This window comes from Denticeps clupeoides, chromosome 17 (genome assembly GCF_900700375.1).
Source record: "Denticeps clupeoides chromosome 17, fDenClu1.1, whole genome shotgun sequence".
NCBI lineage: Eukaryota > Metazoa > Chordata > Actinopteri > Clupeiformes > Denticipitidae > Denticeps > Denticeps clupeoides.
In genome coordinates this window covers 10,490,743-10,518,540 of record NC_041723.1, presented here as the reverse complement: position 1 = coordinate 10,518,540, position 27,798 = coordinate 10,490,743, and the positions used below count along the sequence as shown (strand labels likewise).

The 27,798-nt window shown below is 41.5% G+C and overlaps 1 protein-coding gene across 1 annotated transcript; it reads left to right on the top strand.

The window, feature by feature from the left end:
• Positions 1-5,098: 5,098 nt before the first annotated feature.
• pot1 (protection of telomeres 1 homolog) lies at positions 5,099-27,497 on the top strand. The gene is made up of 20 exons (XM_028958738.1): positions 5,099-5,716; positions 8,330-8,459; positions 9,492-9,567; positions 10,044-10,144; positions 14,514-14,618; positions 15,298-15,336; positions 15,753-15,858; positions 16,916-17,046; positions 17,135-17,428; positions 18,658-18,813; positions 23,066-23,235; positions 23,378-23,478; positions 23,564-23,590; positions 23,676-23,832; positions 23,965-24,092; positions 24,246-24,381; positions 25,059-25,138; positions 25,317-25,411; positions 26,638-26,743; positions 27,225-27,497. The coding sequence occupies exons 2-20, from the start codon at positions 8,343-8,345 to the stop codon at positions 27,356-27,358; spliced, it is 2,259 nt and encodes a 752-aa protein (XP_028814571.1). The 5' UTR covers positions 5,099-5,716; positions 8,330-8,342; the 3' UTR covers positions 27,359-27,497.
• The last annotated feature ends 301 nt before the right edge of the window (positions 27,498-27,798 follow it).

Genomic DNA, 27,798 nt, shown 5'->3' with positions numbered 1-27,798 from the left:
TTCTAAATATGCTTGTGAAGGCTTATGCATTAACTACATTTCACACATTTTTGGGTGCATGTCAATCTGTTTAGTGATATATATCTACAATACATATCTATGCATCTAACTCTTTAGTATGTATGTATGATAAACATACAATTGCAGTCTTGGCGGTTTGAATTACCCTCAAGACAGATATTTATGTTACTGCATCTGATAAGAAAAAAGTTACTATATGAACAATGGCCGGGTGTAATTTGTGATGAGGAATTTGACCTTGACAGCAGTACTAGAAAGCAAAGCTGACAACATCAGCATCTTTAACAACTTCCCTGAGACAGGAAAACTATGTACCTTCAGATTCCACGAGCACAAAGGGTGAATGAATTAAATCCCAGTTCAGCACCTCAATGCTGTTGGTTAACATTACCAGCACATGATCCACTTCACTTCATACAAACACTTCTCTCCAGATATATCCATTTTTAGACATACCGTACCAGATAAAAAAAAAATCTGCTTCTAAAAAAATCATGCCTGCTTACGCAGCAGCTCTTTCCACCTTCCAAATTTGGCATCTTTGCAACAGTATACTGACAGCTCTGTCCTCTCTGAAGAAATCAAGTAAAAAATTATATGTACAAATTGGCCTTCTGCATAATATACACAAAACAGCTAATATTTACTAGCCCCCCCTTTTTACTGGCAAAACAGTCTTGAGCCCATTAAAACATAGACTGTCCTAGACCTTGAAGGTGTGTTGTGCCCAGGCATCTGGCACCAAGCTGTCATCAACTGGCATCAAGTTGTGAAGCTGTGCCTCCATGGATCATATTTGTTTTTCCAGCACATCCCACAGATGCTCGGTTGGATTGAGATCTGCAGAATTTGGAGGCCAATTCAACACTTCAGACTCATTGTTGCCTTCCTTTTTGCAGTGTGGCAAGGAGCATTATACTTCTGAAAGAGGTCACTGTCCCCGGTTCAGCAATGTTCCTTCCTTGGATCAGTTTTGATGTGTCCTGAAAACGGTAAACCAAGTTATGATGTAAATCCTTACACTTACTAATCTTTTCTGCTTCCACCACATCAACTTCTAGGACTAAATGTTCACTTGCTGCTACTGCCTGGCGCCTTCATCTACCATAATGTTTCATTTAATTTTTAAAAACCAATATGAATTTTTCCTATTCTTGGAACAAGATGAAATGTGAATTAATGTTAATTGCTATCAAAATCAGCTTGTTTTGTTTCCATGTAATGCGCCTCTCATTTATTTTCTCACCTCTCAGCATTTCCAGCTATTTTGCCCTACGTAAGGCAATTCATTCTCTTGAGAAAAAGGGGGAAAAATTCCAAACCATTTGCATAGCTGCTAATTTAGGAGCCTGGCAAAGCAATTTGCTGTTCAAACACAGGTACACAACTGTTCAGGTAGATTATTCCTTGGCAAATGCAGCAATGTTCGTGCCTTGGTATGAAAATAAATGATTCCTTCCTGACTAAACTCTTTCATGACTAGTAAAGACATGAGCTACACAGCCATGTTAGAGGTCTTGGTGTCAGTGCAGGTAAGTGCTTCTTGTTCTGTCAAATCCTTGTGAAACTCGGAAACGTTTTCACCACCGATGTCGTGAGAAGATCTCAGAAGAACATGATACTTCTGAGGTGATTCTTCTGCAGCCATTAAACGCTTTCAGCCTCATGGTCAGCCTTGGTGGTGCATAAGATTTCAGATAAACGTGGTGAACATACAAGGGAGTGGAGGAGTTCTGGGGTGTAATTCATTTATCTTGCATGATTGAAGCATTAAAAACAAAAAAGACTTGTTACCATGCAGTTATTTTCAGTAGTACACACCCTCAAATACATATTTCATAGATCTATGGTAAGTACCACCCAAACCAAAATGGAATGTGTAATTGCACTGATATATGGAACAGTATTCTGCTCACCTCAACATGCAGTCTAGTCAGCAGTGCAATGTTTTGGTGTGGAATGCTGCGTATGAAGATTGTGGGTCGGTGTCTTCTGGTTTATCAGAAAAAAATTATGCAAGCAAACAGAACCAAGGAAATAATGCTCAATTCTGATAATTCAAAAGCTGGTTTTGCTACAGTGATGGAAAAGCTTCATGTGCTAAAACATGTATAACATACATTGAAAGCATTTAAATATTTTTTTTCCTATGCAAGGCACTTTTATAGCTTTTACCAGCAAATGTACTGGTGAGATCACTGCTTGAACAGTTTAGAGTACAACCAAGGGTCCATTCCTGACCTTCATTTTATTAAAGTATATCTATCCATCACTCAACTGGTGTCTCTCTAACTATTAAAGGGTTGCCAGAAGAGGAGGCTGCAGATTTGTTTGTTCCCCTCAGCCAAATGTTATTTTCTGTCCATGGAATTTATTGTCCACTCTTACAAGCTGGGAGAGTCCAGGACCATTTTATTTTCTAATCTTGCCTCAAGTCATGTACAATGTCTGTTACACATTCTTCATCTAAATAGCAATAGCATCCCACACTCATCAGACCCTGATATCTCCATATGTTCTGCAGATTCCACACCAGACACTAAAGGGGTCACAGACATATTTCTCTGGTTAATGGACCTCCTATGCTCTGTAATGAGTCATATTGATTTTAAGTATTAAATGCAATCTAAAATGTAATATAAAATACAATTTATGGGGGGAGTGTTCAGTAGCATTCACTCGGGGGGGACTCACCACACATGCACCACCTGAAATACTGAACACAAACAGAAAACACCAATCATCAAAACCCTGAGTGCTTTCACTCAGACCGTAACCATGTAGAAGACAGACAATATACAGCAACAAACCAAAGACCAAAAACCATGACCAAGAATTTAAGATAACACGAGTGCCTGAGTGCTAATATCTCTGTTCAGTTGTTGGTTTGGCATTCAATTTCGGAACTTGGAACACTGGTGTAGGACCTCCTTTACACTGAGGGTCTTCAGGTGGAGGGAATCACGACAGCGTGGCCTGCAATCCATTCTTGTCAGGTGTCAGGTCAGGCCCTTCACGGGATCTGCTGTGACAGAGACATCATCATGGTCATCTTCATGGGGCAGTGGTAGTCTAGCTGCTAAGGAAGAGGACCCATAATTGGAAGGTGCCACTGGGCAAGGTACTGTCCCCACACACTGGGCGCTTTTCATGGCTGTCCACTGCTCCCTCAGGAGATGGGTTAAATGCAGAAACCACATTTCACTCTATGCACTAGGGTGCTGTGCTGTGGTGTGTCACATGTGACAACTGATCACTTTCACTTCACTTCAAGTGATGCAGATTTCAAAGCTGTATACAATCCCTGGTGCTTTAAACCTGTCTCTACTTTCAAGTGTCATGAGCTTGCCTATGCATTTCACTAGCATTCTGGATTACATAATTACAAAAATTTACATAATTGATGCTCTCATCAGGAGAAAGCACTATGAGTTTCTTGCACCTTACCGGAAAATTTTGAAGTATACAAACATTTTGGCGACAATGAGCAAAGGTATGTTTGGAGAAAACACTTGTTACCAGCAATTTATCATTTGGATAGTTGATCGTATTTTGGACTTTTAATGATAGATGGAGGAAAATATTTGAATACATAAAAGCAAATTCTGGAAGCAGACCTTAAACCATCTGTGAGATAATGATCACACCTCAAAATTAACAATGCTGTGCCTCAAGAGGTGGTTTTTGCAATGCATGCAAAATAAGAAAAGTGTCTTGCAGAACAGATATTTTAAACAAGGGTGCCCACTCTTTTTTATGCCACTCTGCAGCCTGAAAATGCATTATAGATGGAATACTTACTGTACTTGCAGTATGTGTTCATATTGTTTCAAAATTATATGCATTTTCTGGTTTAAAATTTAAGTTAAAACCCAAGTTTAAAGTTCAATATTTTAAAATGTATTTCCATCTTTATTAAAAAGAATATACTGGACTGTAAGGATGTACTATTATCGAACACCTAGTTATATAGCACATGCCTTGTAGCACCAGCCACAAATAAATATTGTATGCCTACATTTATTGTCTTAATAAATATTGTATGGTTACACATTCAAAGGATGAGCACAAAAAAGCTGTAATAATCTGTGGTGTTTGAGCAGCCATAGTACCGTTACATTTACTTCTTTATAAACGACAGAAAAAGGCAATATTCCTTTTTTTAAAGAGGTGAGATTGTCTTGGAAAGAAATGTATTAATTGTTTTTTGAACATGACTAATGGATATGAAGATCTCTGGCAACTCGCTCCGCCATCTGGATGCCAGGCATGACGAGAGTTTATACCGGGAGCTCTTCCTGCATAAGGTTGGTGCTCTCTGTCACTTACAGATGGAAGCTGGAAAAAAGCAGCATGGATATCGATAAAATATGGTACGTAGGCCGGGGCAGTCCTGCTGGGATATTTTTCAAAAGCCACAGTGGAACCTCGAATATGTCATGCGCAGCTCCTGGAAGCCACTGAAGCAAAATGAAACTGGTGAGAGAGAGCTAGAGACTGTAGTGGAACATTTTATCCATGAAATGTACCACTACAGTCTCTAGTCCTGCCACTCAAATTCCTCCTACAGCCCATCCTCAAATCATTCACACAGCTCTTGTCCTTTTAACCTTTTCTCATCAGATCTCTCCCATAAACTGCCTCATCTAGTTTGTCTGTTCTCAGATGTGTCCATTGCACACTCCTCTGCACCACCACTGTATTTTTCCACCATTCCCTTTTATTGAGCCATTACTACTGCCCTGTGAACGTGACCTGCATCCTTTAGTGGCATGATACAGTGGTGGGTTCCTTTGACCCGATGCATTAAGCATGAAGCTTGTGCGATTCACATGTACAATGTCATGCAAGAATTTTCCAAATGTACCTTATTTGTTTTGATTAATAAACCTGAGAGACGTGCAAATCTAAAGCTTCACATTATAAGTGTGCATCTTTGAAGAAGAAGAACTCGACCATTTCTCTACTCAAACTCTCAAACTCGATCCAGACACGCCCCCGTCGTCTCGGCCACAGGAAACGCGGCGCTGCGTGCAGTGCGCATGCGCACCCGCCTGCGTCACTTTAACCGGCTCGTTCAAACACTACGCGGTTAACTTGGCTCCTTGTGAAAGTAAAGAACGCCGAGCACCACTGTTTCGCCATTTTATTCTGAGCGGAGTGTTTTTTCCAGCGCAGGGTCACACACAAGAGTCGACTGGAACATTTCTAGGGAGCGCGCTTAATAGCACACTTTGCTAGTTTAGCGTAGCTGACGTGCTGTTATTCGTCGCGACTGCAGTCAGCGAGGGACCGGACTATCGTGACATCAACTAGAGGTCGGGGCTGTTCTATATTCTGCCTACACGAGGAAAGTTCATTCATTTATTCTAGCTTGCACTACATTGCACGTTTTCCTGCTATAGCTTAGCTGACGAATATAGTACACACACTGAACTCACACTCATTTTATTCTGCTGCCTCCTACGGTAAGGGTTAGTTTTTTTTTAATGAGTATCGCCTTTTCTAGATGATTGATGGTTGTGTGTAGACTTAATGCATTGCGTTGGTGGTTCAGTGGTGTTCTATCAGGTGTTCTATCATTTCATCCTACTTATCGAAACGTCCTACCAAATGCAACTGCGCATGTGCACGCCCATAAACGCATGCTGCCATCGCACCGGTTTTCAAAGTTGGAGTAGTTAAAGAAAACACGGTAAGTGCAGCACCAAATGCTTGTGTTTATGACCTGTCAGTGGTTTATGTACAGTATAATTATTATATAAATAAGTTGCACATCGCATTTGTACAGCTAGCAGGAACAGTCGCTATAAAAATATGCTGCGGTAGGAAATTCTGACAATTAGGACAATCCGACAGAACACCTGCCAATGCAAGCAAAAAGTTTAGGGGTGTGAAATGTAGAGCTGTGTGAATGCTGCCAATCATCCCAATCTACTCTTGTTGGGCAGTGGTGGCCTAGCGGTTAATGAAGCGGCCCCATAATTGGAAGGTTGACGGTCCGAATGCCGAACCACTGGTGCCACTGAGTAAAGCACAGTCCCCACATACTGCTCCATGGGCACCTGTCATGGCTGACCACTGCTCACTAAGTCTGATGGTTAAAAGCAGAGGACAGATTTCGTTGTCACCGTGACAGTCACTTCACTTTCACTTATAGCCAAACAGTGGTGAAAAAGATCAACTACCCATGTTTTTTTTTTTTTTTTTAATTCTGTAGCCTCGTGGTAATATCTGAAATGTAAAGCCATGCCTGTCCTGTCATGGTATTACAATTAATTTAATGCTCATCACAATTCATGAATTTTTGGCCTCTGATTCCAAACGCTGCACTCGCTAATTTAACGAATGCACGAGCTTGCAGGGCACGCCGGCCCTTTGTGATTTTTTTCCTTTTGCTGCATAAGCACTGAAATGGCCTCAACTCCCATATTGATTTAATGCACAGTTCAAAACCCGCATCTTGTAGAACACTGACTACAGAATGCAAACGTCTCCAGGCCAATTAGCAGCGGAGCGGAAAGCGGTTGTCCGTTTTTAAAAGCAGGGAATCGCGCATGGCACGACTGATTAAGAATGCCACATGCAGCGCCTTCTGAAGTATCTCTTTTCCCTGGAATTCCCCGCCTGAATTGTTGCATTTGATTCATTTAAAGTCTCTGAAAATAATTTCCTCTGTGCGACGTCACCTTCGTGGGAGGGCTGTGACAGGACTTTTTTCCTTTGCCTTACTATATAATGCGACTGAAAACTCCACTGATATTGATATTGACAATATGTATGTATGTATGTATGTATTTATCTTTATTTAACAAGGCAGCCATCACATGTGCTGTGGGAGTAAGAAGGTTCCTTCCCCCAGGACCCGGCCAGTTGTTTGGACTGGGGAATTGTGATGCGGTGCCGTGTTTTTGACTGGTGTACAATACGTACGATTGCTGGAACTGGGCACGGTGTCGTTGCTGGGTTGGCTAGATGTTCAGTGTAGAAGATCCACACTCTATTGTTCAAGAGGTGTCGGGTCTTCCTCGCGGTTAAAAATTTAGCTTATTTATGACTCGGTTTCATAATAATTTATTATTTTTGAGTCTCTACATCCATTTTTTTTTATGTACTTTGGCGAATTGATTCAGTTTTTTTTTCTTGCTTTTTCTGGGTCTCTTTCAGCCATCAGGTTCCATGTTTGTTCTGGTTCTTCTGCAGCTCAGCGCGCTTGCAGCCAAACTTTGGGTCCCAGACAGATGGGTGCGTTTTTGTCTCTGGAGGAGGGAGGGAGTATTTGTTTGCGGTGAAATCCGTTATTGCAAGATGGTTCTTGTTTTTGCCACCGATGTCATGAGGTTTTATTGTTTACCGTGCCGACTTGGTGTGTTTCATTTCTTTTTGACATCGCTGTGTATTACACGTCTGCTAGTTTAGAACCATTATCTGCACACCTACCGACTGTCGGAAAACTGAGTTAAATACAGACTAGCAAATGCCGACAGCCTATGAAAAGAGCAGGGAATGCGGACAAGAGAACAGAACAATGTATGTCACTGAGAGGGAAACGATGAAAAGAATAAAAGGAGGAATGAAAATCGGTCTGTGTGAAAAGATTTGAAATAGTGAAAGGGAAGGCAGATGGGATGATCAGAAGACTAAAAATGGCTGACTAATGAACATGGGATGTGAATCATACTTTACTACACAATGCTTTGACATTACAGTATTGTCAGGGTTGTGGTTTGTTTCACTTCTAATTCTTTTTAATGAAATTGTCTATTTTGTACTGTTCAGTGAGCCCATCAGCCACGTACGACAATCCACAGTAAAAGTCATAATAATTTGTTCCAAATCTGAAATTCTATGGTTATTCTGGCTTTACTGTATAATATACTCACTGCAGTCAACGTTTTACCATATACTGCAAGATTGTCGTTTTCATACACAGCACACAGTGACACAATGAAATGTGTCCTCTGCTTTTAACCATCACCCTTGGTGAGCAGTGACAGGCACCCGGAGAGCAGTATGTGGGGACGGTGCTTTTGCTCAGTGGCACCTTTGCGTTTCGGGAACCTTCCAATTACGGGTCTATTTCCTTACCCGCTAGGCCACCACTGCCCCACCATATATCCACCAGAATTGGCTTAGACAGGTGCAGCTATGGTTACATGACTTGCAAACCAGGGCTTTAAGTGCTTTGTCATCAGACGCAGTCTAACTTTTTTCCTTTCCCTTACTATATAATGCGACTGAAAACTACACTGATATTGATATTGACAATATGTATGTATGTATGTATTTATTTATTATTGCATTTCAGGCAGTGTTCAGTCATGCCCGTCTACGTTGTTAAAGCCCTGTCAGACCTGGAAACCCAGGCACCACAGGATCTGCATGTAATTTCCATACCACTCCTGAATGAAAACTCCACTGACAAGACAGGCATACGGGTTGGTTTTGAGTTATGGATTTATGCTAAAGTGTCTGTTTTTTGTTTCATAATATAACATTTGCATAATATAACATTTTTTGTCTCGTAATATAAAAAAGTAGTGTTGTCTTATGTGCATTGCTTAAATAAATAAATAAAAAACGTGCAATAATATTATATAGTCCAGATAAGGAATTGGGTAACGAGGGCTTAATAAGTCATGGGTAAAGTGGGAGAAATGAAGCTTGTTATTTTTCTGTAACTAACTACCCACCAACCCTTTCTGAAACCCAGAAGATGAACTTGTAAAATGGGGAGAGACCAATGAAGGTGATTGATTGCTATCAGTCTCCCTACACCCGTCTCCTTCCTTTATCCTCTTTAATTCAAGGTTTCTGATCCACAAACTTGTCAGACGTAGGTCATGGTTTGCAGTATAATATATAATAATTTTCTCGATATGCTTCGTGGATAGAAATTCCTTACACACAGTACAGGCCAAAAGTTTGGACACACCTTCTCATTCAATGTACTTAACAAAAAGTGGAGACCTGACCTCCACAGTCACCGGACCTGAACCCAGTCGAGATAGTTCGGGGTGAGCTGGACCACAGAGTGAAGGCAAAGGGGCCAACAAGTGCTAAACACCTCTGGGAACTCCTTCAAGACTGTTGGGAAACCATTTCAGGTGACGACCTCTTGAAGCTCATTGAGAGAATGTCAAGAGTGTGCAAAGCAGTAATCAGAGCAAAGAAACTAGAATATAAAACATGTCTTCAGTTATTTCATCTTTTTTTGTTAAGTGCATAACTCAATATGTGTTCATTCCTAGTTTTGATTCCTTCAGTGAGAATCTACCAATGTAAATGGTCATGAAAATAAAGAAAACACATTGAATGAGAAGGTGTGTCCAAACGTTTGGCCTGTACTGTATATTGTGAGTCTCTATTGTGTCCCAATGTCCTTGTCCTTGTTTTTATTAGTATTTTACTAATCATATTCATGTTTATGCGGCTTCTAGGTGTTTGTTATAGCATGTTTTCTTTTGTAGGGTACAGTGATTTCAAAGGGTTGTTTGATATGTAGAGGAGAGAACCCCAACGGCATGCTAAAGACTGTTATTCAAGGTAATGCATAGCTTGTATTCTGCATATTTATTACAAAATCACATTTCCTTATTATCATTCAGTTTTCGCCATTTGAATGCCTGAATATGTCTAAAAATGTTCAGATGAAGCCTTTGTTGCCTTCTCTGCTTTACTCTTCATGGAAATTGTTTATTTGCTGGATATCACTTTTCTATTGAAGTTCATTGTTGCTTGGGAGGCATTTTATGTGCGGCTTTATTCTTACTTGAGGCAGTAAAATGTAGCATGGCATTGATACATATCCACCGAGTAATTGTGAAAGGATTGATGACGCATGCCTGTTTAATTTTTTGATGTGTTTATTCATAAATAGTGTTTATTTATTTATAATAGTTTGTTGATTAATCTTGCTGATGAGTTATCGTGTACACCAACATTTCGTAGAGCATGATGCTGTCATTGTCAGGCAAACATAAATTTCATCAATTATTCTGGGCTTCTTCTGTGTACTTCAGACCATGACCCCCAACAGAGCTCAGCATCTGAGAAGACATCAATCAATGCCATCCTATTTGGAGAACTGGCCAAGGACTTCTCACACTCTGTCAATCAAGGGGTATGCCTTAGTTTAAAAAAAATATATCATATACAGATCAAGTCTCACAGACATTTATGTAGATTTTTGAATTAGTTACTGCCTAGCCTTGACCTATTTATAATGTGAAATAACAAAGCTTAAAGCTAACGTACAAAATATAAAAATGCACACACAGTGACAAAAACATTTTAAATTTCAAAACCTCAATTCATGAGTATGGACAGTCCCATGTAATATGTTCTCTGTTACAAATTCATTCCCTGTAAGCTGTCAGCCTGTTTACAGACAGGGCGTCTGTCAGAGAGAAAAATGCACTGCCATGTACTCGCAGACATCTCAGTCTCTTCTTCTCCTCTGTCAGAAGTGACTTTTTTTTTTTTTTTTTTTTTTTTTTTTTTTTTTTTTTAAGAAATCTCCCAGTTTTCTGCCCATACATTACCTCAGCTTGCCCAGTGCCACCAGTTGAACTTTTTCTTCACTAGTAAAGGCAGCTGTTGATGAGAGTGCATCTCTTCAACAAACCGGATTCCAAAAAAGTTGGGACACTAAACAAATTGTGAATAAAAACTGAATGCAATGATGTGGAGATGGCAAATGTCAATATTTTATTTGTAATAGAACGTAGATGACAGATAAAACGTTTAATCCGAGTAAATGTATAATTTTAAAGAAAAAATATTTCACGGTGTCAACAAATCCCAAAAAAGTTAGGACAAGTAGCAATAAGAGGCTGGAAAAAGTAAATCTGAGCATAACGAAGAGCTGGAAGACCAATTAACACTAATTAGGTCAATTGGCAACATGATTGGGTATAAAAAGAGCTTCTCAGAGTGGCAGTGTCTCTCAGAAGCCAAGATGGGTATAGGATCACCAATTTCCACAATGTTGCGCAGAAAGGTGTTACCCAGCGAAAAATTGCAAAGACTTTGCATCTATCATCATCAACTGTGCATAACATCATCCGAAGATTCAGAGAATCTGGAACAATCTCTGTGCATAAGGGTCAAGGCCATAAAACCATACTGGATGCCCGTGATCTCTGGGCCCTTAAACGACACTGCACCACAACCAGGAATGCTTCTGTAAAGGAAATCACAGAATGGGCTCAGGAAACCATTGTCAGTGAACACAATACACCGTGCCATCCGCCGTTGCCAGCTGAAACTCTACAGTGCAAAGAAGAAGCAAGATCCACAAGGCGTTTTCACTGGGCCAGGGATAATTTAAAATGGAGTGTGGCAAAATGGAAGACTGTTCTGTGGTCAGACGAGTCACGATTCGAAGTTCTTTTTGGATATCTGGGACGCCATATCATCTGGACCAAAGAGGACAAGGACAACCCAAGTTGTTATCAACGCTCTGTTCAGAAGCCTGCATCTCTGATGGTATGGGGTTGCATGAGTGCGTGTGGCATGGGCAGCTTGCATGTCTGGAAAGGCACCAATGGCATCAATGCAGGCCCAAGACGATTGAACAGTTAGAGGCCTGTATTAGACAAGAATGGGAGAGCATTCCTATTTCTAAACTTGAGTAACTGGTCTCCTCGGTCCCCAGACGTCTGTTGAGTGTTGTAAGGAGAAGGGGAGATGCCACACAGTGGTGAAAATGGCCTTGTCCCAACTTTTTTGGGATTTGTTGACACCATGAAATTCTGAATCAATGTAGTTTTCCGTTAAAATTATAAATTTTCTCAGTTTAAACTTTTGTTCTGTGATTTTATGTTCTGTTCCAAATAAAATATTAGAAGTTGGCACCTCCACATCATAGCATTCAGTTTTTATTCACGACTTGTATAGTGTCCCAACTTTCTTGGAATCCGGTTTGAACATTTTTTCTATCTAATATGAGCTTACAAGTACATTTACATTTACATTTACAGCATTTATCAGACGCCCTTATCCAGAGCGACTTACAATCAGTAGTTACAGGGACAGTCTCCCTGGAGCAATTTAGGGTTAAGTGTCTTGCTCAGGGACACAATGGTAGTAAGTGGGATTCGAACCCGGGTCTTCTGGTTCATAGGCGAGTGTGTTACCCACTAGGCTACTACCACCATAAGTAAATAAGTGTCGTCATTTATGTCACACAACCAATCAGAACTATTGTCTTTTATAAAATGGCAAAATAGTTATACAGTTATATATAGTTATATATACCCCTGACTAATGATAGTCAGGGGTGAAAGGTGTTTCTCCTGTTTTGGGGGGAGGGGTGTAGTAACACAGCAGGAAAAACAACTTTTACTCCTTGTACTACAGTGCAGTCATTTGTGTTTTGGTGTTTAATAATAAGTACAACGCATAAAGGATTTATTTTAAACTTTACATCTTAAAATGTCTCTTCTGCATGGAATGTGGCTTTCTGTATGACAGTTTGTTTCATGTGATATACACATTGCACGATCACTTTCCTTTCTAACACGGTTTGTGAATAACATCACAGATACTCTGAGACATGTGTTGGTTTAGAATTGCCCTTTGAATGAGTTGAGCTGGGTTCTTCCCAAGCCTCATATATGGACACATGTGAAACATTTATTGTTATGATGTAGAATGCACGCCTCAGTTCTCCAAACGTCTCCGTGATTGAGAGAGACCTTTGCGTTAGGTGTCCATATGGTGAGATGTTTCATCAAGTGTGTTTATATCTTCAGACTTTTTTTTTTTTTTGTAGTTCCTTGATTTTAAACAACAGAACCATTGTAAATATCACCAAACCTAGGAAGGGGAGGGCGTTTGTCATAAACCATGGGAGTGCATCAAACTGCATTGTATTGCTTGCAGTTTAGCTTGTTTTTTTATTCCTTTGAGTAGCAGGAGAGACTTTCTCTGTAATCCTCCAGGAGACGCTTGGAGGGTTGGCTGACTTTGCGAGGTATCGTAGCACCAGGCATTGTCAGCTCAGCCTGCTGCTTCCGAGAGGATTAAAGACACAAATATGCACTCTGCAAGTCCTTAGGCAATTATTCCTCCCCAAAAGTGTCTAAAAGTGGACAAAATCGGACCTCGTTGTCAAAACAACTGATTTGTGGCTAATGCATAATACACAACTTGTGCAGTGTGGTGTGTGGTTTTCATTTTTATTTTAATTTTATTTCAGTAAATCCATTAGTAGCTTTTGATCCTAGTTCAGTTGTTGCAGGCATACAACAACTAAATTTAGCCATTTAACTGTTGGTCTTTCGTTCACTAATTACAGGAACAGTCGCCCCTGGAGTAACTCAGCGGCAGGAAGTGGGGGTTAGTGAGCACTAATTCAGAGCTACACTGATCAGTAATGCCCCCAGACTCTCTGAAGACCACCTTTGATCTATGTTTAGTATGAGTTTATGACAGGAGGACATGGATGGACAGCAGGTGGTACAATAACACTGCGCTGGCTACAACAAAACTTTCTAGATCTGACCTTTAACTTGGCAATGGGAATCCTTTTTTATGGCACAGTGCATTCAGTGCAGAATGTGAAGAATTTTTCAAGAATGCACCTGTGTTGGCCTTGGTGTTCGCAAAACACCCACAGTCCGACTCGCACATACATCTTTCAATGATGCACACATTCACACCATCACCAGACTGTTCCATTGTATGTTTTCTGAATTCCAGCCAGGAGTCTTGCTTCTACTTGGAAGGATCTGTTTTTCCACATGAAGGAAACTTGCATTTAATCATCTGCTTAAAGGGTGTTAACGTTCTGTTTTTAATTTTTCTTCAAGCGGTCAACTCTACGTCAGCTTCGCCTTTGATGATTTCAAACATTTAAGCAGCATATTTTGACAGCAGAGAAAAGAGCCCAACTCTCTTAATTACTCTGGGGTGTATTTTAGGGCATGTCACGCTCCTTTGGAAACACAACAAGGATGTGATGACCAGGAGGGGCTGTTACACACGTGACAAATCAAAATGTACAAGCAGTGCAACCTTGCTTCATATCATTTGTCACCTTGGTCACCTTTCTTCATATCACTTGTTAGCCAAGAAACGGACCTATTTGTGTGTGAAATTAAAATGTTCAAGAACATCATGCACAGAGTTCAACTTATGACAGTGAAAAGTACACGTATGAAAGTGGCAGAAGATCCACAGCCTGGGCCGAGCTTGAACAAACACCACTCCTTCCAGCATAAAACCCAAAATAATTTGTTGGTCTGATTTTCAGATTATAAAACAGTAATAAGTGTGTCTTCAGAAGTCAGTGCACCCTATGTACGAAACACATTTGCTGGTACCCACCCACTCAGTTCCAAGAAGAAATATTAACACATGGAAAAGCTACCAAAATGTAATCATCTTATTTAACAGACAACGCAATGTTGTATGAATGGTGAAATTCTGAGTCAGCCTGCCCTTTCTCTGTCTAAACAGACTCACATTTGCTTTTTGCTGTTCAGGATGTGGTCCTGATGGCAGGATTCACTGTGAAGTCTACCACCGAGAAAAAAGACAGATTACACCCATGTATATTACATCTGGATGGACAGGATGCCTGTGTGTACGTAAGTATATTCAGTTTTCTGTGCGCCTACATTGATTCATAAATTTTATTTTCATTCAATATTACAAGTGACCTGTTACTGACCCACACATCAGATCCATGTATACGATCTTGGAACACAAATGAATGTGAACGTGAAGTGATTGTCATTGTGATACACTGCAGCACAGAACATGGTGCACACAACAAAATGTGTCCTCTTCTTTTAACCATCACCCGCTTCCTTAACTGCTAGGCCACCACTGAGCCAAAGTGACTCAAATACGTGAAGACGTCAAAATGTTGCTTCAGTTTTAAATGTCAGAGCCGCTGTTTATGTGTGTGTGTGTGTGTGTGTGTGTGTGTGTGGTGGTGGTGGTGGTGGTGGTGGGGGGTCCTTTAAGTGCCAGCACTCATGAGCCACACCTGCTCTCAAACTTAACCGTAAATCTTGAGTTCATGTTCAATGTTGAGTTCAAGTCAGACCAGTAGAGGGAACTCATTTACATTTAGAGAGGAACAAATGGCTGTTTGCACACACACTGTGTATGAAAAGGTTAAACAAACGTAAAATACTTTTTAGTTGCTGCCTGATGGAATGATTTTTTAATTGACTGTATCCTGAGGTATGATACAGGGCCATGTTTACTGTTATGCCTGAAATGCAGGAGTAACTTTTAAACGTTTCCCCTCTGTCACAGGTATGTCCCTCCACGCCACCTTCCAGACAGACCAGTGAGGTTAGAGTGCCTTTTTACTCTTGGATCTCCTCATTTCTTCATGTGTTTGTGAGCGCAGTAAGAGCACATCATCTTGGCACATGCCACTATCACCGACTTACATTTCCAAAGCAGGCTATTCAATACATAGAAGTTGTGTATAACCCCACTGGTAGAAAACTTGAGTTACAGTTGGGATATTATCCCCTCCCTGTGATTTTCAGCAACTCTATACTCTATAGGGAGAAAAAAATTCATCTCTCATCGCTTTGTGCTGCTGAACGCGTCTGTCCTTCCTCTCTTCCGTTCTTCCTTCCTGACTGTATGCATTGAGGGGAGAACTGGAGGTAGACCTTGGGTCTAATTAGTCAGCCACAGTAGACTGGTGGAGATCTTTATTATTCACCATGCTCTGGATGGTCTTTGTATATTCACAGCCAAAGTACGACTATGTGCCCCTAAACGAACTGCAGCCTGGAACAGTAGTGAATGTCTATGCAGTTGTGACCTTTTTCAAACAACCCTTCCCTACAAAAGGCACGGGTAAGTGCTCCCCCTGTTTCTCCTTGGCTGCTGACCTCAACAACAAATCAATTCTAATTTTGTCACTGAATAAAAGAAAAGGAATAGATTTCTTTAAAATGTGTTTTTTTTTTTTTCTTTCTAACAATAAAGAAATCTTGTTTGGTCACACGGTATGATGACCGGTGTCACACATGTAATCAGAAACTACAATTACCGTGTTATGATGTGACTGTTTCGCCACGGGAGGCCATGCTAGAGGTTGGCAGCACATTTTCCAGATTCCACCAGCAAATCCATACACCCCACCGTCAACAGGCATTGCTACCAAGCAATTAGAAGCAAGAAACCCTGCTGTCTCACCCACCTGGGGAAACACGGTCAATTGAGTTCTCAATGGGAGCAAGCCTGATGGAGCTAAATTTGGATGTTAAATCTGTAATCCTTACGGGGGTGTGATCTGTTCATATCAAGACATTTTATCTACATTTTATCATTCGCTGTTTTAGGATTTAAATCCCAGCTACAAAGGGAGGATTAAAATCTTATGAAATATCGTTTGTTTTGGCTTTTTTCTTGTGGAAGCACAGACAAATCAAATCAATCATTTCAGACAATTTAGTAAAGGTTGTTGATGAGAACATGTTCTTTCCATGTGATATTGAACGCCTTGAAAGTTGTCATTTTTTCCTCTGATCAGACGTGGTACAGTTCTTTCAGGCAGTCAAGTGAAGCGGGAATTCACCCTCTTGCCCCACCCACTGAATGACTCTGTGGCGCCTGCATTCTCAGACACTTTTCACCTTTTCTATCTGCTACAAAACACGGCCAATTTGAAATTAAAATGATGATCACAGTCCCCACTTACCATGACACACCGGATGAACACTTGTAATTTCATTGGGTAGACTCGCCTTTGTTCTGTATTTTCAAGTGATTAAACTTGTCCAAGGACAAGGACTGTTAGCTCAAGGGCTATTAGAGATGACTTTGCTCTTTGGTGTGGTCATTGTTAGATGTAGCTTTGGAGGTGGGTGTTTTTTTTATTTTTTTATTATTATTTAAAAATCACCAACAGATTACTGCTCAACTCTCAAACTGACTGACCAGTCGGGTGTTAAAGTTGGCTGCACCATCTTCAGCTCAAAGCTTGAAGACCACCCCAAAATCTTCATGGTTGGGGACATCATTCGCCTTCACAGGATGAAGGTGAGAAAATAACAGTACTGTGCTTGGGTTTAAATGTATTTATTTATTGCAAAATGCCTACTTATTTGTTTCTGTGTCCCTCAAAAAGACTCAGATGTTCAGTGGCTCAATGAGCTTATTAACCAGCTGGAGGTGGTCTGCAGTTACGTTTGACGGGACCGTGGACAGTGCTATTGTGCCACGTACTTCTAGCAAGACGTTCCACTTTGGTGAAGAGGATCGTCGCATGGTGGCGACGCTGCGCCAGTGGGCGGCCGAACATTCTCTGCTTCCCAGTGAACCCACCATTCCACTGTCAGCCGTCCAGCCCAAAACGTTCTTCAACCTCACCTGCCAAGTGCTGGCCAAAGCTTGCATAGATAGCAGCTGCATCTTGCTAAAGGTACATGATCAAATTGGAAGTGGAGGCACCATAACATGTTCAGTAATATCATCAGACTCTTTAACAACAATGTAACAGCACAATGGGGGTCCGATCTCCCAGGTTGAATGTAAATGGTGTCTGAAGGACATATGATTACCATCGTTTTCACGCTTGGGTCTGGGGTCTCATCATCATGCTGGAAGACTTCTTTCCTATCAGGATCATTTCATTACTGATTGGCGGTGGCCTTTCTCCTTCAGGTGTTTTTTCTTTAATATTGCACGTTCTGCAGTTAGAGTTTATTCTTTCTTTTGTAGTCCAGATTATGAAACCGGTTGTGTTTTTCGGGATGTACCTGATGCAAGTTTTTGAAATAAATGGTGAACAGTGCTTCAGGGGGAAAGAAGACTTGAATTGCATTCATCTCTGTGATGTGCCATTACGTGGCCAACCATGCTGTCATGGAGAACATCGGGATGCTCTCAGAGCAGGATATCTCGTGTTTGGAAATCAAGCGTAAAAAAGGTTAAGATGAAGAACATAAAGGGCTGAGATGCAGTTTATTTGTGAACGGCTCTGGTGTGATGACTATTCTGAAGGACAAGGCTTAGGGTTTACTGTGAAGTGCCAGATGTAGAGCAGTCTTTTCCTCAATCTCATTTAGTTTGTCCAGGAGGAGGGAAAGCTCAGCTTCAGCCCTTTTCTTTTTTTTTTTTTCTGGTAATTGGTGATTATCTAGAGGCTGCACCAGACTGGCGAGTCTCAAGCCATAATACTCTGAAGATCAGAGACACGCACATTCATGGCTTTATGAGCGTGCCCATTTCACCGAGGGTCTTTGGATTCATCTGATCAGCGCCGTGTTCTGCGTCTGCGCTGCAGTCATTACGCGAGACGCCGTCACGGCTTTTTGATGTTTCTTTGGAGAGGGGGTGTGAGGAGGAGTATTCTGAATCACCAGTGCAAATAAACGTCCTCTCAACAAGTTTCGAGTACGTTTTCAAAAGGAAAAGTTTCCAGTGGTACCTGTGCACCTCAAAGCAAGCCTGGTTCCCAATGAAACATGTTGGCTTTGATTGTGTGCTGCATCCAGGATGAAGAGCCGTCAGTGGAGGCAAGGAAAGGCTGTGGTGTTCCTCACATTTAACAACCACACCAACCAGCTTTCAATGATTAAAAAATATACGTATGGCACAAAAAAAGGCATTTTTGTGGCGATATCTATTGATTTATTTTCCATTCTTCAGGTGTGGGACGGCTCCAAGTGCACCCATCCTCTTGTAAATGTAGCCGTGGAGCCAGGTACTCTGGAGGGAGCTTCCACTCTGGCAAAAGACAGGCAGAACCTCACAGCCAACATCCTGGTCTTTGACAATCACGTGGAGTTTGCCCAAGCAGTGAAGGTAAGATGAAGAGGAGACGCTCGCCACACCCGACTTTCCGCTGACACGCTGCTCCTGAATGCGTCTCGGAGTGTTTGTCATCCTGAGTTAAGATGCTGTAAGGGCGAACAGATGCCAAAGGCCGCCGACTTCTGCTCAGGCAGGCAGCCGAAAGAACAAATCTGAGTTCTCTGGATATTGTGAACTTGATGGATTTCCCTGTTTTGAGAATGCGGGGTGAGATATATAACTGCACTCGAGAATCCTCTAAAGTTAACATTTTACATGGACTGACAGGTCAAATGCCTCATTTATTCTCCCCATAAAAAAAAAAGCAGTGAAAGGACCAGAAAAACTTTTCTGGTCACCAAAAAAAAAAAAGTGTCTCATCCAAGGACTAGCTGCAACACCATTGTTGCAGTGCATGCTTGGCTTTTGAATAGAGTTAGCCAGCCTTTGTTCGTTTTTTTTTTTTTTTTTATGTTTTAGTTGCATTTTCTTCTTTGATGGATCACCCTTCAAATCTCACCGTGTTCATTAGTAGCTCACACTGCATTCACTTCATAAAAAAAAGAAAAAAGAAGCCATTCATTTTAGGAGCGGTGCATGGAGTGTTTTTAGTGGATAGCGGACCCGACGTGCTTATTTTTCAGCCTCGGTTGGTGGTCGTGCTGCGTATTGATTTTTATTTGAAAGTTTTGTGTTTTGAGGAGGGGGTTGAAAAACAGCTCTTGGCAATCCTGTGGATCCCAACAGAGTGTGTTGCAGCATGACACAAGTCTTTACTGCTTTTGGTGGTATTAACAAGCTGCCGGAAGATTATTTATTTATGTATTCATGTAAGGGTAATTTAATAACATGGATGACGTCAACTTGGAATTTTGGGGTTGGGGGACATGCTAAAAAAACAACACATAATTTTTTGACTAAATGTTGCATTGATAGATAACGACTCTTATGTGTGGCTCTATTGAGTTGTTGTAATTATATGTAGATTTCGCAATGGTAACTAATATGGACAGGTCAATAAAAGGAGACGTAACAGGCCCCGGAAACCACTGCATTAACTGTAAAAGCTGCTGACACGAGGCAATTGACAAATTGTCAAAAAATTAACTGTGTTAAAAGGGTTCTTCACAAGTCGTGTGAATTATATTAGTAACCGGTTTAGGCCCTCTGAAGCTTAAGTACAAATTTTTAACTCAATCAACCCATTTCAAGGGTCTTTAGAATGGATGTACTTGCCCTCCATCAATAATGGTGGGCCTTATCATTTACAGCGTTGTGTGTAATAGCCGTGCCATGGCATTCAGGAGTATTGTAAAGAGAGAATAACGAAGGCCATTAGTATTAAGCTGGCTGTGAGGGACGGCAAAGTGGGGGAGGTGGGCAGATCGATATGGCTGTCACGGACGCATGTGGTGATTCTCGCGGTGAGGGGTCTCTAATACACCCCCTCCCACACACACACACACACACACACACACACACACCAGTATTACAGTGCTGCTGACACTGCCCAGATGTCCATTGTCTCAATAGCGGTTAGGCTGTATTTAGCCAGTATTTGCCATAAACCTACAATTTATGGGATTTAATCATTCATTCATTGTGATTTAATCATGAATTAACCAAAATGCAGTCATCCACATGTTCATGTGTTTTTAAAAGCATCCGGATGTAGGCGTGTCATGTGCACCTTCATTAAATTATTCCCATTATTTAATTTCAAGAACAACATAGATGTGGCTCTAAAACGCCATCCTTGTCAGTCTTCATCTTCATGTTGGGATTGTCTCTGGCTAGGCTGAATTTCGCATCTGTGTCACTGTCACAGACCCCCCCACATAGGAAGTAAACAAAATGCAGCTGCCTTAATTCATTTAAACTCCTTATTAACGTGTTTGTGTGTGATGTGGGTGGACAGCCCTTTAGACTTCTATTGCAGTTTTAATATGTGTAAATGTGACCAGACTTAAGTAAATACATTTGCATGAATTCCAAGATATTTGGATTCTAATGCTTGATGTTATCGTTTGGCTGAATTCGTTGAATGTTGTTATCAGACTTATTGTTAGGAAAAATGTTCACCAGTACAGTTCCCCCCTATTGCTCTATCCATTCTGCCACACTTAGAAAGAGAAAAACACTTCATGCTGAGCTCTAACCTTCAGCTTTTTGACAGACTGGGTGTAGTGTGGCCCAGTTTGGCCTAGTTTATTGCCCTCTTAGGAAGTGTGATTTTCTCCAAAAATGAACAGAACTTGTGTCTACAAGGTTGTCAAGGCATCAATGGCATTTTTACATTCTTTTCTTGCACTGAAGGCTATTATAGTTTCTTATATAGAACTGCTTTTTAAATATCATTTATATACATGCAGCTGCATACGTGTTTTGGGAATGTGGCATTGGCCACTCTTAAACAATACATAAATGACGAAAAAAAAAAAAAGCTAATAAACAGATGAAGGGGCTGTACAGGACAACCCTATGTTCTTACATCCATTAATATTCATCTTGCAGTAAACCGTGTACATTCAGATGTTCGTTTGGACTTCATTAAAATGTATTCAGAAGGCTATGATTTAGAATACAGTTGACAGAGTGTAGTGGACTGCTCAGTTAGCTATGCTCTCGACACCTGACGTCAGTTTATTTTATTGCTCAGAATTCCTAGTCTTATGTCACTATAACAGTTACACATATAACATTTTACACATTGGGAGCACAAAGATTCATAAATTATTCAATTAACTCTTTAATGTGAACCATGTTGCGTTGTTCCAGCAGTTCTCGGTACAGCGCTGTGGCTTCTTCCCTGGCTACACTCCTGGCCATCAATTATGCACAGAGAGGAGAAGATATGGGGAGCACCTGGGCTGTCAGAGCACCCACACATTCCCTACCTATGATCTTTTCAGACAGAGATGACACTCATCCCCTGTGTGTGTGTGTGTGTGTGTGTCTTCCCATAGTCCAAGTGCCCCTTCTCTACCTTTGCACGGCGGCTTGGCAATTCATCCATTTTATATGGCTCTAGTGGTTTACGGCACTGAACACTGATTTAAAATGCCGTAATGCCGGGGAACTTATTTGGCAGCGTCCATAAACAGCAAACAGCGTGTGGCAGCCGTGGACTGGCTTTACTTCATGCTGAAACATGGCCGGACAGGGCGTGCAAGAAGCTCACGCTCAGTAGCCGTCCAATCGCAGGTGTCCGCTTTGGAGTAAAGTCTGTAGAGGTGCGTGGGTGGTGTCCTCCGGCCTTTTGCTGATGAACGCTTTGATAAAATCATTTAATCTTCTTGACTGTGCAGTCCATTATAAACACCTTGATGTACATTCTAGCTCACGCATTATGGCGTTATCATAGCACATGCTCTCTCAGTATACAAACACACATATACATTTATAACATCTGCAGTTTTAAAGAGTTGCTCTTCATGTAAATTTTTTGGGCAAGTAAGCAAAATATCTGTGTGTGTGATATCAGGGTGGTAGTAGCCTAGTGGGTAACACACTCGCCTATGAACCAGAAGACCCGGGTTCAAATCCCACTTACTGCCATTGTGTCCCTGAGCAAGACACTTAACCCTAAATTGCTCCAGGGAGACTGTCCCTGTAACTACTGATTGTAAGTCGCTCTGGATAAGGGCGTCTGATAAATGCTGTAAATGTAAATGTATATCTCTCGTTCTCTCTCTCTCTCTCTCTCTCTCTCTCCTCTCTCTCTCTCTCTCTGTGTGTGTGTGTGTGTGTGTGTGTGTGTGTGTGTGTGTGTGTGTGTGTGTGTGTGTGTGTGTGTGTGTCCATAGGGCAGGGGGACCAAGGAGAAAGTTTTTACTGTAAAAAAAGTGTTTTTAATGTGTTTGCACTTTGACTATTTGGACTGTATGTAGACAGTTCAGAATGCTTCGTTATGTTATCCGTTTAATGAATCCGCTTTCTGGAACGTTAAACTCTTAGGACTTGACTGATGGCCCCACAGCATGGTCAGAGAAGTGGCGAAATGGCATAATTCAGGGGTAGACGGTCTCATATTTAAGGGCTGATTTGATAAAGCTTTATCAGTGGTATTCATTTAATGTCACTCAGTTGTCTGTCAGTATTAGGGTTTTCTGTTCGACTATTTCTGCCAAGTTGTACCCTGTTACCTCAGCGCCACCTGCTGGTCAGAATTAGGAACTTGTCTTTTTCAGACTTGGCCAGCACAATGGATTAAGACTGGCGGTAGACTTTTTATTATTATTATTTTTTTTTTATGTTTTGGCAGCCTGACATGTTCTTGCGGATCTACAACCTCCACGCTGTGTCACAGCCCCAGAGTGTTCAGCTTGGTGGCCAGCAGGAGCGCCTCAGCTTCCACTTACACGGGGGCAACTCATTTGGCCGAGGACTGTGCGTTCTGCCCTCCGACAGTCCGGACCTGCAGCAGCTGAAGGGGTGTGTTCCCTGGGATTCTGCACACAAGCATAATGAACAGAGTCGCTGCATTTTTTCCATGTCCAATACGAACTTGGCTTTATTCTAATCTGGTCATTAGACAGAGACGTATTTCAAACGAAGATTCCGGTCTGTTTTGCAGAGTGCTGGAGTCTTACGTTGACATTGATAATGACAATGACGATGACCTCATGAATGATGACCTGTATGACATGACCTGGTATACACCCCCAGAGTCTCTTTGTAAGTCTGTTAGTTGTTTTGGCCATGTTGTATGCAATTCATTCCATTTGTGGCATTTAAATTAATCTTTTTCTTGCCGTTTCAGGTATGAACCGGGTTGAATTTTCTACAGGTTTGCTATTGTTTTTATTTATTTATTTTATTTCCACTTTCTTGCCTCTTTGGTCCATTCAGCATTTAGAGTTTTCTGTCTGTAGTTCGTACATGTGAACACAGTCTGCTGGAGGTGACCCTGGCCCAGGTGAAGGACTCCCGTCCCCCGGCAGCGTTCCATGTTCGAGCACAAGTTAAATCATATCAGCCCCGACGTCTCTACCAGTCTCTGAAGCTGTTCTGCCCCCAGTGTAAAACAATGTGAGTTTGTCCTCTTATGTCACCTACTGATGTTCATGCAAAAATGAAATAAGTAGAACGAATGTTGCAACTGCATTTATTTAGCCTGCTATTATTGTATGGATATTAAATCTCTCCTTCTACACGTGGCAGTCAGGAGGTCCCAGATGAGGAGACGTTGAGACGTCTCTTTCAGGAGGCACTTTCCAACTCGTCGTCCAAGCCTGAAGATTTGACTGTCACCCTCGTTACTAACTCCAAAGATCTGGTTTACATTCAGGGTGAGCGTGGGCAGATCAAGGCTCTCTCTCTCTCTCTCTCTAGACATTAAAGATGGACACAGATATCCCTCCAGGTTGTTGTAATGCATTCGTTTCCCTTTTTCCGACTGTGAAATAATGATTTATCACCTCTTTCTCCTTCCGTTATACTAGGTGGCACCTTTGAAGAGGTGTGCTGCCTGGCACCTTTGTATAAAAAAATGATTGCGTTGACATTGACTGGAGGGAAGAGGACCTTAATGGACTTCACTGTGCCTTTCCTTTTCTGCGGCAAAAGACGACACTACGGGTTCGTTTCAGCAAAGCAAAAAGGATGTAATTAAAGGCTGCATGAAATGTGGGTGCCGTGCAGTAGTCACTCGGACCTGAACTGGATCTGCAGCTTCACAGCCATTAAAATACTGTTAAAGCTGTTGTGTTGGATTCTCAATTACCCTGCGCAGCAATGTTAAGTGTAGGTCATCTGCAGAGTGCACTTTGCGTTCTCCTTTGCACGTGAAATGTGAAGTTTGCGCATATAATATTGCAGGTTACCTGAATATTATGAGATGTAATAGGGATCCGATTTATTTTTACCAATTAATGTTGGAAACTGTGTTTTAAGTTTTAAATTGCTGTGCGACAGTAACATTCCCCGCTTCAAGAGGTTTTTACTTTTCCTTCATCTGTTCTCAAAGGCACCACAGTTAATATTTTATTGGGGTTCCATGTTGAATAATCTTGCCCTCACCTTACCGCACATACGCTGGAACCACTGAGCCAGGTTATACGTTATGGTTTCATTTTGTGTTCAAGTATTGATCAAACCAGAGCACTGTGGATTCATAAATAGCAGATATTTTTGTATCAAATTACTAAGTTAGTTTAGCTGCGTTATTCAGTATGAAATGCTAATTTAGTGGTTTCGATGTTGTAATGCTTTAATGTTCATTTGTTTCTGTACTGTACTTTTTTTCTAACCCCCAGGTGCAAACGATGCTCTCAACCAACACTTCTGGGGACCTTTGAAGGCATTGATGTGTGGAATAAGAGGAACATTTCTGAAGGTACTCTTGAGTCGAGTGTCACCGCAGCCAATCATTCACTACACGACTCAATAGGAGGAGACTTTTGTGTTTGTGTTAATCACGACTAATACATTAGTATTGTATTTTTATTATTATTACCCCCACTTCCTTTTCTTCTTCTCCGCTCAGCAGTTTCTGCTTCCTCTGTCTCTGGCAGCTCTCGGCGTGCAGCTGATGCAGTACAGGCTCCTGATGAAGTTGGAGCTGGAGGATGGCACTGCCTCCCTGGAGGCGCTCGTGTGGGAGGACGCTGTAAGAAGATCTGTCGCACGGGGAAAACAGCTGCATGCAGCAGTGTCGCATATATTTGTTTTATGCCTTCTTCTTATTTTGTCATTTATGCCAGTGATGTAGTGCACGACTCGATGTGCCTTTTTAGTCGCACAGCGTGTTAGATGGTGGTTTCAGAGGTTCTGTCTTTCTGTTTGAAAGTGTTGTCACATCACAGGACTTGCGATTGCAGTGGGTGATTAGTTACGTGATTTCCTCATGACTTTTCACCATTCTTCCAAATCTCATAATGATTCATTATGAGATTCATTATGCAGTAAAAGAATATGAGCAACATGTTCCAACAGAAAAGTCTCAGAAAAAACATGAAACACAACAAAGCTTGTCAATTTACATATAATCCATCAGAGCCAAAGGAGCTTTCTCCCCAGTCATTCTGCACTTTATGAACTACTTTGAACCACATGCACGCAGTTTGTTGTTAACCTGTCAGGGAACTCATGCTGACTCCTGTCTACCTTCATCCGAGCTACAGAATTGGACCTTAGAGCAAAGGTGTTGTGGTCTTCTGAAATCTCGTTTCCAGTCAGTTGTGTTTGAGTCAGCGTGATGGACTGGACGGTGTTCATTCATTCGTGTTATTTTGACACATACGGCCAACCTAGAGATGGTTGTGGACCATTTACAGTACAGGCCAAAAGTTTGGACACAGCTTCTCATTCAATGTGTTTTCTTTTCATGACATTGATAGATTCTCACTGAAGGCATCAAAAGTATGAATGAACACATGTGGAGTTATGTACTTAACAAAAACAGTGAAATAACTGGAAACATGTTTTATATTCTAGTTTCTTCAAAATATCCACCCTTTGCTCTGATTACTGCTTTGCACACTCTTGGCATTCTCTCGATGAGCTTCAAGAGTTTTGATGCCTTCAGATGCCCTTATCCAGAGCACTTTACAATCAGTAGTTAGAGGGACAGTTATCCTGGAGACACACAGGGTGAAGTGTCTTGCTCAGTGTTCTGGTTCATAGCCACCAGACTACTACCATACATTTTTAAGGTTATGTCCATAGACATATATATATTTTTAAGAATTATATGTTTAAAAGTTATTTTACATATTTCTTTTTTGTTCACGTTGTAAGTCGCTCTGGATAAGGCCGTCTGCCAAATGGCGTAAATGTAAATGGTAGCCGTGGTTGACCACGTAGATGTTGATTATCTCCACTTGCACACTACAGGAAAGCTTCTTTCACGTGTCTGCTGCTGACGCTGCTGATGATCAGGAGTCTCAGGACCAAATCCAGCAGATTACGAACATGCTGCTACCACCGGACAGCAGCATGGGTACAACATTCATCCCACACGGCACCTGGCCAACTCAGTAGCGCTCTACATCTTTTAAAGTTCATCCAGTGTTGTTTTACACCAAACAGCAAAATACGTCTGATGTGGCATTACATTCGGCGGGGTGTAGGAAAACCAAAAAGGGGGCGAATACTGGTGGAGGTTTTTTAAATGACCCAGTCACCAGTGTTGCCAGATAGATTTCGCGCTTTTTATTTGTGTGAATGACAGATCTACAAAGGTGAATGGAACTGATTCTCTATAAGAACAAGATTTGGTGTTTTCTCTCAGATTAGTCTTAGAAAGGGGGTGGGGGTGGGGGTTCAATTTGGGTCAACACTATAATTATCAGAGGGGGGTTGGGAAGATTGAATTTCCTGATAAGTAGTTTATAAATGTGCATGTTTAATAACCAAACAGACATTTTAGAGACAATAAATTCTAATAACGACATGTGCTGCTGTCCTGCTGCCTGTTGTAGATGAGCGTCCTTGGCTGGATTTGTGCCTGAGCACGTACTCGGTGGAGGACCATGGCCGGAGCCAAGTGTGCTGCCAAATCCTCAAGACCGAGACCAGAGGCGCTCTCATGGGTGCCAGGTCCACACGGCAGTGAGTGCTGAGCACCTTCCAGATCTCCTCTGCTCCTCACAGCATATCCTGGAAAATGTTGTTATATTTGTGTACTTGTATATATTCTGTTGTTGTAATTGCACGGGAGTCGCAAATAAAAAGGACCTTCCTAATTTCTATAATTCGTTTTCCTCATTAAATGGCATTTATCAGACGCTCTGTACTTCAGTCCATACCTGAGCTCCATACCTGTATAGCTGGACTTAAACAGCCTAGAGTGTCAGCTAAGCAACATACAGTACAGGCCAAAAGTTTGGACACACCTATGTGGACAAAACTATGAATTATACACATGTGGAGTTATGTACTTAACAAAAAGTGGAGACCTGACCTCCACAGTCACCGGACCTGAACCCAGTCAAGATGATTTGGGGAGAGCTGGACCACAGAGTGAAGGTAAACAAGTGCTAAACACCTCTGGGA

Excerpts from the sequence above, each read along its gene's own strand:
- pot1 (XM_028958738.1), top strand. The coding sequence starts at position 8,343 with ATGCCCGTCTACGTTGTTAAAGCCCTGTCAGACCTGGAAACCCAGGCA. Across the intron at positions 15,859-16,915 it reads CTTCCCTACAAAAGGCACGG|ATTACTGCTCAACTCTCAAA; the intron begins GTAAGTGCTCCC and ends AATCACCAACAG. Across the intron at positions 18,814-23,065 it reads AGTTTGCCCAAGCAGTGAAG|CCTGACATGTTCTTGCGGAT; the intron begins GTAAGATGAAGA and ends ATGTTTTGGCAG.